Source organism: Bubalus bubalis, chromosome 3 (genome assembly GCF_019923935.1).
Source record: "Bubalus bubalis isolate 160015118507 breed Murrah chromosome 3, NDDB_SH_1, whole genome shotgun sequence".
Classification (NCBI taxonomy): Eukaryota; Metazoa; Chordata; class Mammalia; order Artiodactyla; family Bovidae; genus Bubalus; species Bubalus bubalis.
In genome coordinates this window covers 10,794,016-10,807,829 of record NC_059159.1, presented here as the reverse complement: position 1 = coordinate 10,807,829, position 13,814 = coordinate 10,794,016, and the positions used below count along the sequence as shown (strand labels likewise).

Sequence of the window (13,814 nt, the reverse complement as noted above, 5' to 3'; positions counted from 1 at the left end):
GAAAGCCCCACACAGCAGTGTCAGAGTGTGATTGAGGGCTTCCCTACTTCTTTGTGGGGTTTGTGTTTCTGAAATATTTTAGAATAAATACACTTTTTCTCACACATTCAGAAAAAAAAATTTTATTTTCCTGCTGAAACATTTAAAATTATCTTATAGAACATTTTCTCTTTAAACTGCAGGGAAGGCATAGGTACCAGGTGCTTGGGAGTCAGAGTGTCGGGGGAGGCGCCCTGGGTGGACGAGGACTCTGGAGAAGTGGGTAGACAAAGGGAGGTCTGTGTTCACACACCTGTGTGATCTCACCTCAGGCTTTAGGCCTCCAGATGCAGCCAGGGATTCACATCCCCCTGGACTTGCTCCCATAAGTTGGGAATCTGGATTTAACCCATGCTGGAGGTGGGGGCAGGAGCAGAGGCCTGTATTTCCAGTTTTACTAGGAGAAGTTAGCCCAACGTGGGAATGCAGGTTTGTGTTCACTGACACTGCCTTTGCAAGTGAAAGACTCGCCAAAATGGAACTGCAAACTCAGGGATTTCTTACAAAAAATTCCTACAATGCCACCCTGTCTCTCTTAAATGGTGTCATTCTCTGAGGGTGGGAAGATTCCAGTTCTGATGACACACAAGGCTGGCCTCCTCCTTGTGGGGCTGGGGATTGGGGCTCTAGGACCCGGATGACTCCAGCCTTTTGTCGATGGACTGGCTGACCTTGAGCAGGGCCTCTTGGAACTGGGGGTACTCTTCCTTCACGTGGTGGAGGATGGTGCCGATGCTGACCAGCCTGTCGTGCAGACGCTTGAGCTCCATCAGCAGTGACTGCTTATTGCGGAGCATGAAGACGTACCGCCCGTCCTTCACGGCCTGCAGGTACTTGAGGCGCGTCTGCAGGGCCACGAGCTCAGAAAGATTCTTGGGAGGGACAACAGACCCCATGTCAGTCTATGCGTGTTCAAAAGAGGACACCTGCTGGCCTGGCATGAACTCCGACTTGAGGATGCGCCAGTGGAGAGCTTGGCAGATCCAAGGGAAGGGGCTGATGGACCCGCCCTCACCCACAGTCCAACCTGCCAGGTGCCCACCACACCCATCTCAGTTGATCGGGCCCAAACACTGCAGCCCTGAGTGACCCTTGCCTTCTGCTCACACCATATTCAATCCAGCAGAAAATCCCAGTGGGGCAGCTTTGAAATGACACACGGAGTCTGATGGCTTCTCACTAGCCTGAGGCTACCCTGGTCCATGCATCCTTCTTAAGAACTATGATGGCCTAAGACAGGTCCTGTGTCACTCTCGGCCCTCACATTCCACACTCATCATGAGAACCAAATGATTGCAGTGATCCCAAGCCACTCCTCCCCACCCCATCCCTGAGGGAGCTGCCCATGGTCATGGTGCTGCCCCCTCCAAGCCTTGCAAGCCTGGGGCCTTGGGCAGCCTCCACTCCTGCTGTACCTGGGGATGCTCAATCCCTTGCCTCCCCTTCAAACTTTGACTCAAGTGTCACTTTCCCTGTGTGGCCGTCTCAGACCACCCTCCTTCCTAGTGCTGCTCCCACCCAGCCGACACCCCTTCTCTGCTTCCTCTTTCTCCAGAGTTATCTGTCACCATCAGAAATGAGGTGTCATTGTGCTTATTAGTTTGATTATCTGTCCTCCCACCCTCAGAAGGTGACCTCAGGGAGGGCAGGGGTTGTCACCTTTTCTGTTCACTCTACCCCTGGCACCCAGGACAGTGCTGGCCCGTGGAGCCTTCATGAGCAATATGAGGTGGACAACAGCAGTAGATTGCTATGATCAGCCTGGGCTTAGCTGGGCCAGAGCAGGCCTTGCTGCTGGGTTCCTGTGGCCCTGGGGCTTGCCTACCTGTCGCTTGAGGGTCGTCAGCCGGTCCAGCTCAACTTCAAGCTCATCGGCCTCAACCTGCATCCTTGACAACTGCTCCTGTTTCTCCAGGAGGGAGTCACTCATGGATTTTTGAGATTCTTCCAGTTCCAGGATGGTTTGGGTGCACTCCTCGGTGGCCTGGGGTGGGGGTGGGGTGGTGAGACAGGAGCATCCTGGGACCCTGCCCCCAGTTATTCAGTGGACAGAGAAGAGTCAGGCAGGGAGGACCCCCCAGGACCCTCTATGCACACAATCTGGGAGGATTCCAAAGCTGGGGTGTAGGAGAGTGCCTCAGGTGGGGAGGCCAGCGAGGGAGCCATGGCCAGACCCTCTGTGGCAGTAGGGGGAGGATTCTGTTGCCAACCTGGGCAGAGGAGGCCCCTGGGGAGCCAGGAGGGGTGGAGAGGGGTGGATAAAAGAAAGTCCAGGAGTGGCCAACATGGCAGAGAAATGCACAAACCAGGACCAGAAAAGGCCCCTCTGCACCTCCAGAAACGTCCAAATAAGCAGTTGGATCAAATCCATCATTTTCAGCTACTCTTTCCTCATGCGGGACTCCCCTGACCAGGACTATTCCAACATTCTCCACCTGGTCCTCTGGGTGATACCACGAGGTGAGGACCCATTTCACAGATCAGTAAGCCAAGGTACAGAGAGGTTGGACAATATGCGTGAGCCACAAGTAGAAGAGCAGGGCTAGGACCCATGGTGGGGCTCCAAGGCCAGGTTCTGTCTCGGACAACCCTTGCCTCTCTGGGAGGGGTCACTGCCCTGTCTCCACTGACAGATGAGGAACTGTGGGGGTGGAAGGTTTCTCGCCCACAGAGACCACATAGCCGGCCAGTGGGGGCCGAGGGAAATCTGAGCTCAGATCCCTGCCTGGTGACGGTGAAAGGAGGTGGCACAGGGGCCATAGCTGGTCCCCTCCCTGGGCAGGCACACACTGCATGGTTGGTCAATGTGGCCAGGTGGATGGGGACATGGGCTCGAGTGGGTGCCCTCCACGTTCCCATCAGCCCATCCCCAGCACCCACTGGGCATCAGTGACACAGGGGCTCACACTCTTCACCAACACTCTGTGCTTCCCTGACGCCATTTCTGTTAGAAGAGGGGGCAGAAACGGGGCCGCTTCCAGTCCTGAGCTGCACCTGTCTCATGGCTCTTCTGTTAAACCCAAAACAAACTCCCAAGCAAAGGCCTGATCAGAGCAGGGCGTTAGGGAAACCCAGGAAGCACCTGTGTATCTGGCCGCCACTCTGTCTTGACCCAGAACCAGCAGGTGGGGTGTGGGGCTCAGACTTTTGTCCCCCAGTCCAGAAGAAAGTGGCCTATCTGACTCAGGAGCTGAGCTCCTTCCATCCCCCAGCCCCCACTGTCTCTTCTCTTTCTCATAAAACAGCCCCGACACAGCAGCTGGGACGGCAGCTCCAGGAATGAAGGCTGGGAGAAGAGGCAGTAAGGCGGATGAGGTGGGGAGGGACCCCCCAAGAAGCAGGCTGGAAGGACTGAGTGAAAGCCCAAGTTGGAGAAAGTGCCTCAGAAATTCGGCCCTGGCTGGTCACGCACGGACACCTGCCAGTGGGGCTGATGACCCAGCTGACCACCCGTAGACAGGTGGCCCGAGGCGGGGCCCCTTCCCCATGGCCCGTCTCCCCTACCTTGTGAATGTCCCTGATCTTCCGTCGGAGCTCAGTCTGCTTGTGGTGGAAGTCTGTCCGGGTGAACAGCTTCTTGTCCATCTTGCTCTGCCCCTCAGCCCGGGTGGAGATGGTATCTCTTCGGGTGACGGCCAGCTCCATGTCCCGGATCATCTTCTCCTGCTGCTTCAGGAGCTGCCCATGCTTGACCTGGGTGCACAGGGCAGGGGACTGGGCAGGAGAGGGGCCCGCGCCACCTCCCTCCGCACCCAACTGAACCAGCGGGGAACTCGTGAGGGTGATGCCCCAGGGAAAAAAGGAACGTGGGGGCTTTGTCAACTGGTCAGAATGATTTCAGTCCATGTCAAGAATACCAGGTCAGCAGGGAGACACTGAGAAACCGACAGAGACAGGGGTAGATGGGGACACGTGAGGACCACATGCAGCCTAGGGTTGGGTCCTGGAGTAGAAAAAGGACATTAGCCAAAACAACAGTGATCTCTGCTTAGAGGTCGTAGTTTGGTTAACTGTATCACACCGAGGTTAATTGCCTTGTTAGGAAAAAGGCATCGTGGTTTCGTGAGATGGTGGCCTGAAGGGTCTCTGGGGCCTGGGGCTGGGGGCTGGGCTGTGGTGGGAATGGGACTGTGAGGGGTGTCTGGGAGTTTCTGCAGAGGAGGGCATGGTCCATGTCTCCATGGGGTGGTGGCCACATTATGTACACTGGACATTTAAAGTAAGTTCACATTACTGCATGTAAGTTTGTTTATTGTTTAGTCGCTAAGTCGTGGCCAGCTCTTTTGCAACCCTATGAACTGCAGCTTGTCCATAGGATTCTTGGCACAAGAATACTGGAGTGGGTTGCCATTCCCTTCTCCAGGGGATCTTCCTGACCCTGTGATTGAACCCATGTCTCCTGCATTGCAGGTAGATTCTTTACTGCTGAACCACCAGGGAAGCCCTGTAAATAAATAATTCCTCAACAAAGTTGATTTAAAATAACAAGAGGGGGACTCCCCTGGCAGTCCAGTGGCTAAGACTCTGTGCTCCCAAGGCAGAGGGCCTGGGTTCAGTCCCTGGTCAGGGAAGTAGATCCCACATGTTGCAACTAAAGATCCCATGTGTTGCAGCGAAGACCCAGTGCAGTCAAATAAATATTTTAAAAAAATCAAGATGGTGTGGATTTGGGCTCTTAGATCAGTGGACACAGAAGACAGCCCAGAAAGAGACCCCCAAAACTATGGATGCTGATTTCCATAAGGATGTCATTGTAGCGTTGCTGGTAGTGACAGACAGCAACAAACTGGAGACAGTCAGCATCTTCACATCAACATGGGAAGGCTTCGTTAAATTATGTTGTATCCATAGGATATTCTGCAACTATTAAAGAAAGTTCATGTCTGTATCACTAAAAAGAGAATAAGTTGCTGAGTTATATGTACTATTTTGGTGAAGGAAAACAAAACCGAAACACAACTAGGAGGGAGGGGCTGGCAGCCCCATGTGTGTGTGTGTGTGTGTGTGTCTGTGTGTCTGTGTGCACCTATGTATGTGTGTGCATCTCTGTGTGTGTGTGTGTGTAAGCTTTGTGGTACAGTGTTTGACCTGCTGCAGCAACATACATGGCTTCTGTGGTTTGAAAAGTCAGTTAAATGAGTGTTTATTAAACTTATCATAGTGGATGCATTTGATCAGAATTCCTCTGGACTCAGCCAGCAGGGTTATTATGGACCATGTAATTGTAAAAGTGATGTCATATTTCTTTTTATGACCTGCTGTGATTTGTATCCTTAAGTTCCTGAACCTTTGGCTCAGTGACAGCTTGTGATTTAATTACCAGCCTTTTTTTTTAAGGTAATGAAATCCAGCTAAAGATGACAGTAGAGAGAAAACATGACTTGATGGGGAAACGTGGGTGTGTTCCTTGCACTCTGTTATGGAGTGCATCTTTTTGGTCCAACGGTGGGATACATCCACAAGTGGGTCATGAGATTGGGTGGGGATTGGTCACAGTCAGCATTTAGAAATACTGGAGTACGTTGCTTGCTTGGAGTGAGGGTAACATAGTGCTTTGTGAATACCGTGCAGGTCGCTGTGTGTCCTGTGACCATTCTGGTGTAGTAAGAACAAGAACTGGACAGGCACTGGTGGAGAAAGTCAGCAGGGGGAACAGCGAGTTTCCTTGGCATGCTTGGAGTGCAGGCTGCTGTGCCAGAGTGGTTTCTTCCCAGGACCCCAAGCTCCAGGCCCCCCACCTCCCTCCTTCCACCCACCTTCATCCTGTGTATCTCTGCCTTCATGGCCCGGATCTCCATCTGGCCTGTCTCAGAGTCCACGGAGGCCCGCATCTCTTTTGCCAGTTGGATTTTTTTCTCCCAAAGCATGATCTGGTGTCTTTAAGGGGAGGGGAGGCAGTGTAAGAGCTGCAGAACAAAGGGGTTTTCTTTCTGACACTTCGGTGAGCATGGTGCACTGTGCTTGGGGCGTGCTGTGCTTGGAATGGGCTCAGAGCTCAAAGAGCAGTGTGATGGGCTGGGAGACCCTTGCCTTCCTGATGACAGGGTGCCCTTGCTGAGCAGGTGGCATGCTTGCCTGCAGGCACCCAGGCAAGGGTTTAAATAGAAACTAAAGTCCCCCATTTTGGGACCAGAAGGTAAACTCAACCCCAAGGCCCTCCACCCTCACCTAGAAAGCGGGGACGAGGGAGAAAGCAGATATGTAGCTTTAGGAGAAGCTGAGTAAGTCAAGTATAAGTGACAAAAGTTGACATAAGGAGAAGTCAAAAGCCTAAATAGACCAAGAGCCTGAAAACTATTAAAATGGTAGCAAAGACATATGCCCCCCACCCCTGTTGTCTGAATGTTTGTGTCCCCACCCTGCAAATCAACATGTTGGAATCCTCATGCCCGGTCTTCGGTGGTGGTGCGGGGGTGATGAGGTCATGACGGTGGAGCCCCCATGAATGGGATTAGTGCGCTCATAAAAGAGACCCCAGAGAGCTTCCCTTCTCTTGCCACCCTGTGAGGACACAGTGAGAAGTCTGCAACCCAGAAAAGAGCCCTCACCTGACCTCACAAGTACCCTGATCTCAGACTTCCAGCCTCAAGAACTATGAGCAACAAATTCCTGTTGTTTATAAAGCCCCAGCCTGCGGTGTTGAGTTGTAGCAGCCTGGAGGCACTAAGATCCCCTGGAAAAGTTCCAGGTAGTGTTATGTGTCGACTCTGTCAAAACGCAGGGAACGGATGGTCCCTTTGCCGCTCAGCGCCTTGGAGAGCACATGACGCCAATTAGGGCGCGCACAGTGCAGCTCAGGGGTCCTCCCAGCTCGGAACGCAGACCCGTGCACCCCGAGGGGGAAGACATCCACAGAAAAATATAACAAAGGCTGCTTCAAAGGCAGACTGAGAAAATCGCACTATGGTTTAAAAAAAAAAAAAAATGAAAGAAACCCACAGATAAAATGGTAAAGGAAGAGGGCTGGATTAAGTGTGATTCTCCTTTCTACTCTGCACTCATTGCCGTGGTTTACAATGCTTACCGTTGGGTCTGGATTACTCTTATAATCAGGCACCAGAAAGATCATACAGTTTTTTAAAAGTCTGTGCTGAAGGAAGCCACTCCACTTCCAATGATCACCATCATGGCTTTGCAGAAGGGTTGCCCGGAGGCACAGAATTCCGCTGTTCCCAGGGATCCGGCTGAGGTTCAGGGCCGCGCCTCCCCCGCCCCCTCCCCGTGCACCAACTGGTTTCCGTGAACCGTGGGCAGCGACCCTCCGGACCGGCGCCTGGGCACTCACTCCGCCTCCACCAGGCTGTTGAGCACGGCTGCCTTCTCCTCGCTCAGCTGGTTTAGCTTCTCCTGCATCTCGATGGTCTCCCGCTCTGAGGCCTGCGTGGGGAGGAGAGAGGGGCGGTGGGCGGGGCCGAGGGCTGCGCGCACCTGCTTGCCCCGCCCATCCACTCTAAGCCCGGCGCACCTTGAGCGAGCGCACGAACTCGCCCTCCGTGGCCAGGTTGTCCTGCTGTAGCTCCTCGGAGCTGCACCGGTTCTGGTTCATCAGCAAGTTGAGCTTCTTCAGATCGTTGTCCAGGACCTTCATGTGCCGCTCGATCTGCTTCTGCTCCTTCTTCTCCTGGTTGATCTTGTCTGTGGGGAGGGTGGCCGGGGGTGGGGAGTGGCCCCCGAGGGTTGTGATCGGGGGTCTGTGCACACTGCGCCCTCCTTCCCTGCTGACCTTCGGGCATCCCCACCCAGACAGCGGAGGCAGAAGGGGACGTGGTTGCCGCTCAGACACCGAGTCCCCAGGAAAGGCCAGCATGCTCCGGGGCAGGGGGTGGAAAGCAACGACCCCGATCTCGCACAAGCAGGTTTGGGAGCCCAGAGGGCCGGACAAGAAGGCGGCAGGACCTCTGGGAAGAAACAGGCACGATGTGTCCAGGCAGAGTGGGCCCCGGACACCCGGCAGCACTTCCTGTGGGGCTGCCCGGCCCGGCTGACCCGGTGGGACCAGATGGCACCAGAAAGCCTCAGCAGCTGTGGAGGGGCTGGGCAGGGGAGCTCACTTTCTATCCGTATTTTCTTCTGCTCCAGGATGTGGATCTCCTTCTTGGACATGTCCAGGGAGACCAGGTGCTCCTCACGCTCCTGCGTGACCTTCACCATCTCCTGCTGCAGCCGCAGCCAGGTCACCTGGGCCTGTGTCACGTTGGTGTTGTTTTCCTCGATCAGCTTGGTCAACCTCTTGATCTCCAGCTCCAGGGGCCCCACTTCTTCCCCCTGAAAGTGATGTTCACCAGAAAGCAGACTGAGTCCCTAAAGTCAGGGTGGGCTGCAGAGGGCGGGGACACCTGAGATCATGCATCTGTATGCTGAGTAGGGGGATCTGTTCTCAGAGGGCCTAGGAACCCTGTCATTGTGCCCCCTCTTCTGTGGTCCCAGGCCATATGGCCTGACCTGCTGTGGGAGATTCTGTTCTGGTGATCTGCCGGTCTGCCACCAGCTTCCCTTCCTCCACTGGCCTGGCCCCACCATGCCCCAGTCTTGTGGGACCTCTGTTACCCAAAAGGGCTTTGCAAATTGTCTTTTCACAACAGACTGTCATAGGTTAGGGTCTTTACTCCCTTGGAATCCATTCAAGTTACAGCTCTGAGACCATGCTCTGGTTGGGGGTCTACCTAAGAGCATCCCCACCAACTGCCCCTGCTGCTCTGGGATTTGAGACTGTTGTGGAGTCCTCAGGTCAGGGACACTGGATAACCTGTAGAACTTCAAGCCTCAAACCCATCAGACCACTAAGAGCAGCGGTGAGTAAGATCCTGCCTGCTGCCTGCCTTCACATAGTCCACGGGACACACAAAATATCAAAAGAAGACAGTTTCATGCCAGGTGGAAGTTATATGGAACCCAGACTTCAGGGCCCATAAGTAAGGTTTCATCACACATGGACACACTTGTCTGTTTACCTACTGCCTCTGGCTCCTCATAACTGCTAGGGTGAGGGGTTGCAACAGAGACCGTATGGTCCATAATACCTGAAATATTGACTATGTGGCCCCACAGAGGTCTGCAGACAGCCCCTGAGTCAGCATTCTACACAGACATGTGCATTTCACCTATAAGAGGGGTCGGGTGGGAACGCCTGTGTCCTACATGAGTCCATCCCTGAACATAAGCAGTTTCGGAAATGGCCAGGCACAGATATCAACCCAAGTGGCCTCTCCTGGTCCTGGGGTCCTACCCCAAGTTCAGAAACCATCTGCTCCAGCTGCTTGTTGAAAAAGTTGATGAGGCCTTGCTTTCTTTCAATCAGGATCGTGCGCCTGGAAATTTCATTTTCACTGTTGGTGATGAGGTCGTTGACTTTTTTCACTTCCTTATCCAGCTCAGCCAGTGTCTTCTGATGCACGTCCAGCCTGCAGTTGGTGGTCGTGACGTCCAGGGTGGCCTGAGCAATGTCACCGTCAATTGTGGAAAGATGTGTCTCCTGAATTAGCAGAAGGAAACAAGTCTGAACTTTTTCTCTCTTTCTGAGAGGCTCCGCATGAGCTGGTTGGCTTCTTGTTTTCCTTGATCTGGGTATTCATCTGGAGAAATTCTAAAACAGAGGAGGATGTTGGTTTTTTTTCTCCACCTTATGACTTGTCATAGGACTTACTTGTTTGAACCCTAATGATTCCTCACAAAAAAAGAAAGCTGATATTATTATCTCTTCTTATCAAACAGTAAAATACACGCAATGGGGAAATGTAAAAATACAGATGATCGCCCGTAAATCTGCCACACAGCTAGCCAGCATCACTATTTAGAATCTGTTCTGCCTTCTTGACTTTGTATATAAACCCTCTTCCTCCCTGCCCAAACAAAAACAGGGTCACACGGTACATACAGCTTTGTAAGCCACGTTTCAATTTGACACATCATGTCATGTCATTTTTAATGGTTGTATAATAGTCATATTTGTAACAGAGGTTGGGAAGCAAGTCACAGCTGTCCCTGGGAATGTCATCTGTTCCACAACAAGCACAGGGGCCCTGCTCTGGACAGCTCATGTGCTTTTGGTGAAGAAAACCAACATGCCTGCCCTCTTTGAGCTTGTCATCTGTTATCAACATTTCTACTCGAAATAATGCTGTGACAAACGCCAACTTCTAACTTCTATTTTATGGGACAAATGTCCTTTACATTTCACTAAAAAATTGGACACGGTCATGGAGAGAAAAGATTGTACTGTGGGGTGTCATTTACCACCTGGCCAGAGGCTTGTGATCCTGGAACTCTTGCCAACCATGGTTCTGGGGTTGGGAGCTTCAGCCAAGGGCAGAGCTGCCCAGGGCTCCTTGGACCTGCCCTCTGTCCTGAAGGCTGAGCCAGCCCACCCTGCCTCCTCTGCAGGTTTCAGAAGACAGATTTGCTCCATTCTTTCCTACAGTGGAGAGTTGATTGTAAGGACACTTGTGAGAATTAGGGAGGGAGGCAGCTCAGGCTCACTTTGGTATCAGGGCCCTTTTCCCTGGACTGTGGCTATGCCTTGACCTTGCCAGCCAGCCTCTCACTGTTGGCTGCCCAACGGCTCCTGCCCCTGCAAATTCTCAACTCTCTTTCAGCCTGTGGCTCCCACCAACTCCTGCCCATGCTCCAGTCATCTTTCCTCTTCCCCCACGTGACCCCAGCTGGCTTTGTCAAACACCCAGTCTCTGACCAACTATCATGTGTGGCTTTCCAGGACATCCCTAGGTTTAAAGTCAGACCTTGCCAGCATCTCAAGGCACCCAGCTTCCTATGTAACACCTTGGCCCCTTTGGCTCCTCTGAGCTCTGGTTATCCACCCATCCCTTTCTTTGTCAAAATTATCCAAGGTTGCCAGGTCTTCACAGGGACTCTGCCATACTGGAAGGGCTTCAGTTCCTAAGTCTCCTTTCAGCCACCAAACAGGCCAACCAGAGCACCCTGACCTCCCCTTAGCCTCCTCAGGCTGTTTGTCCCCCATGTTGAGACCACCCTGGCCTCCTCCTGGGACATTGGTACTGCTCCTTTATTAACTGTGTAGACCCCATGGTTCACCCAAGCCTGCAATCCCTCTGAACACAGCTCTGGATGATTCTGTCCCTCTACAACTTCTGCTCCCTGTCCCAGATATCCCCTGTCTGCCACCAGACCACAGGGGTACTGAGCAGTGGGAGAAGTGCCTCCTTTCAAGAGCTGGATTTGCTGTTGGCTATGAGATACCAAAGGAATATTTCATGCAAAGATGAGCTCGATAAAGGACAGAAATGGTATGGACCTAACAGAAGCAGAAGATATTAAGAAGAGCTGGCAAGAATACACAGAAGAACTGTACAAAAAAGATCTTCACGACCCAGATAATCACGATGGTGTGATCACTGACCTAGAGCCAGACATCCTGGAATGTGAAGTCAAGTGGGCCTTAGAAAGCATCACTATGAACAAAGCTAGTGGAGGTGATGGAATTCCTGTGGAGCTATTTCAAATCCTGAAAGATGATGCTGTGAAAGTGCTGCACTCAATATGCCAGCAAATTTGGAAAACTCAGCAGTGGCCACAGGACTGGAAAAGGTCAGTTTTCATTCTGATCCCAAAGAAAGGCAATGCCAAAGAATGCTCAAACTACCGCACAATTGCACTCATCTCACACGCTAGTAAAGTAATGCTCAAAATTCTCCAAGCCAGGCTTCAGCAATATGTGAACCGTGAACTTCCTGATGTTCAAGCTGGTTTTAGAAAAGGCAGAGGAACCAGAGATCAAATTGCCAACATCCTCTGGATCATGGAAAAAGCAAGAGAGTTCCAGAAAAACATCTATTTCTGCTTTATTGACTATGCCAAAGCCTTTGACTGGGTGGATCACAATAAACTGTGGAAAATTCTGAAAGAGATGGGAATACCAGACCACCTGATCTGCCTCTTGAGAAATCTGTATGCAGGTCAGGAAGCAACAGTTAGAACTGGACATGGAACAACAGACTGGTTCCAAATAGGAAAAGGAGTACGTCAAGGCTGTATATTGTCACCCTGTTTATTTAACTTCTATGCAGAGTACATCATGAGAAACTCTGGGCTGGAAGAAGTGCAAGCTGGAATCAAGATTGCCGGGAGAAATCTCAATAACCTCAGATATGCAGATGACAGCACCCTTATGGCAGAAAGTGAAAGAGGCACTCAAAAGCTTCTTGATGAAAGTGAAAGTGGAGAGTGAAAAAGTTGGCTTAAAGCTCAACATTCAGAAAACAAAGATCATGGCATCCAGTCCCACCACTTCATGGGAAATAGATGGGGAAACAGTGGGAACAGTGTCAGACTTTATTTTTCTGGGCTCCAAAATCACTACAGATGGTGACTGCAGCCATGAAATTAAAAGACGCTTACTCCTTGGAAGGAAAGTTATGACCAACCTAGATAGCATATTCAAAAGCAGAGACATTACTTTGCCAACAAAGGTTCATCTAGTCAAGGCTATGGTTTTTCCTGTGGTCATGTATGGATGCGGGAGTTGGACTGTGAAGAAGGCTGAGTGCCGAAGAATTGATGCTTTTGAACTGTGGTGTTGGAGAAGACTCTTGAGAGTCCCTTGGACTGCAAGGAGATCCGACCAGTCCATCCTAAAGGAGATCAGCCCTGGGATTTCTTTGGAGGGAATGATGCTGAAGCTCCAGTACTTTGGCCACCTGATGCGAAGAGTTGACTCATTGGAAAAGACTGTGATGCTGGGAGGGATTGGGGGCAGGAGGAGAAGGGGACGACAGAGGATGAGATGGCTGGATGGCATCACTGACTCGATGGACGTGAGTCTGAGTGAATTCCAGGAGTTGATGATGGACAGGGAGGCCTGGCGTGCTGCGATTCATGGGGTCGCAGAGAGTCGGACACGACTGAGCGACTGATCTGATCTGATTGTTGCAATAAATGCTGGCCCAGGACTCTTTATTGCCCTCATGTGGACACGGATAGTAGTACACCTACTGCCCATAAAGCGCTCCAACAAATGCTGGGTTCAGGACTCTTTACTGCCATCCTGTGGACATGGGTGGTAGTACACCTGCGACCCACCAACTGGTCCAACAAATGTTGGCCCAGGACTTTACTGCCCTCGTGTGGACACAAATGGTAGTACATCTGCCACCCACCAAGTGTTCCAACAAATGCTGGCCCAGGACTCTTTACTGCCTTCCTATGGACATGGGTGGTAGTACACCTGCCACCCACCAACTGGTCCAACAAATGTTGGCCCAGGACTTTACTGCCCTCGTGTGGACACAAGTGGTAGTACACCTGCCACCCACCAACAGGTCCAACAAACGCTAGCCCAGGACTTTATTGCTCTTCTGTGAACATGGGTGGTAGTGCACCTTCTGCCCACGAATTTTTGCAATAAATGCTGGTCCAGAACTCTTTATTGCCCCCCTGTGGACATGGGTGGCAGTACACCAGCTGGCCATGAATTTTTGCAATAAATGCTGGTCCAAATCTCCTTACCGCCCTCCTGTGGACATGGGTGGCAGTACACCTGCTAACCATGAATTTTTGCAATAAATGTTGGTCCAAGTCTCTTTACCGCCCTCCTGTGGACATGGGTGGTACTACTCCTACCCCACGAATTTTTGCTATAAACGCTAGCCCAGGACTCTTTACTGCCCTCATGTGGACATGGGTGGTAGTACACCTGTATCCCACCAAGTGCACCAACACATGCTGGCCTGGGACTCTTTACTGCCCTCCTGTGGACATGGATGGTAGTACACCTACTGCCCACCAAGTGCTCCAACACATGC

General features: G+C 51.9%; 1 protein-coding gene across 3 annotated transcripts in view; it reads right to left on the bottom strand.

Moving 5' to 3' along the window:
• Nucleotides 1–110: 110 nt before the first annotated feature.
• The window catches only part of CCDC40 (coiled-coil domain containing 40), a 45,039-nt gene continuing 31,335 nt past the window's right edge, over nucleotides 111–13,814 (bottom strand). For all 3 annotated transcript variants that reach the window (XM_045164763.1, XM_045164765.1, XM_045164764.1), the window contains 8 exons: nucleotides 9,266–9,511; nucleotides 8,091–8,304; nucleotides 7,505–7,674; nucleotides 7,325–7,416; nucleotides 5,796–5,916; nucleotides 3,544–3,732; nucleotides 1,865–2,023; nucleotides 111–911 (listed from right to left, as the gene is read on the bottom strand). In XM_045164763.1, the coding sequence (XP_045020698.1) occupies nucleotides 666–911; nucleotides 1,865–2,023; nucleotides 3,544–3,732; nucleotides 5,796–5,916; nucleotides 7,325–7,416; nucleotides 7,505–7,674; nucleotides 8,091–8,304; nucleotides 9,266–9,511 (1,437 nt within the window). In that variant the 3' untranslated portion in view covers nucleotides 111–665. The remainder of the gene's footprint in view (nucleotides 912–1,864; nucleotides 2,024–3,543; nucleotides 3,733–5,795; nucleotides 5,917–7,324; nucleotides 7,417–7,504; nucleotides 7,675–8,090; nucleotides 8,305–9,265; nucleotides 9,512–13,814) is intronic.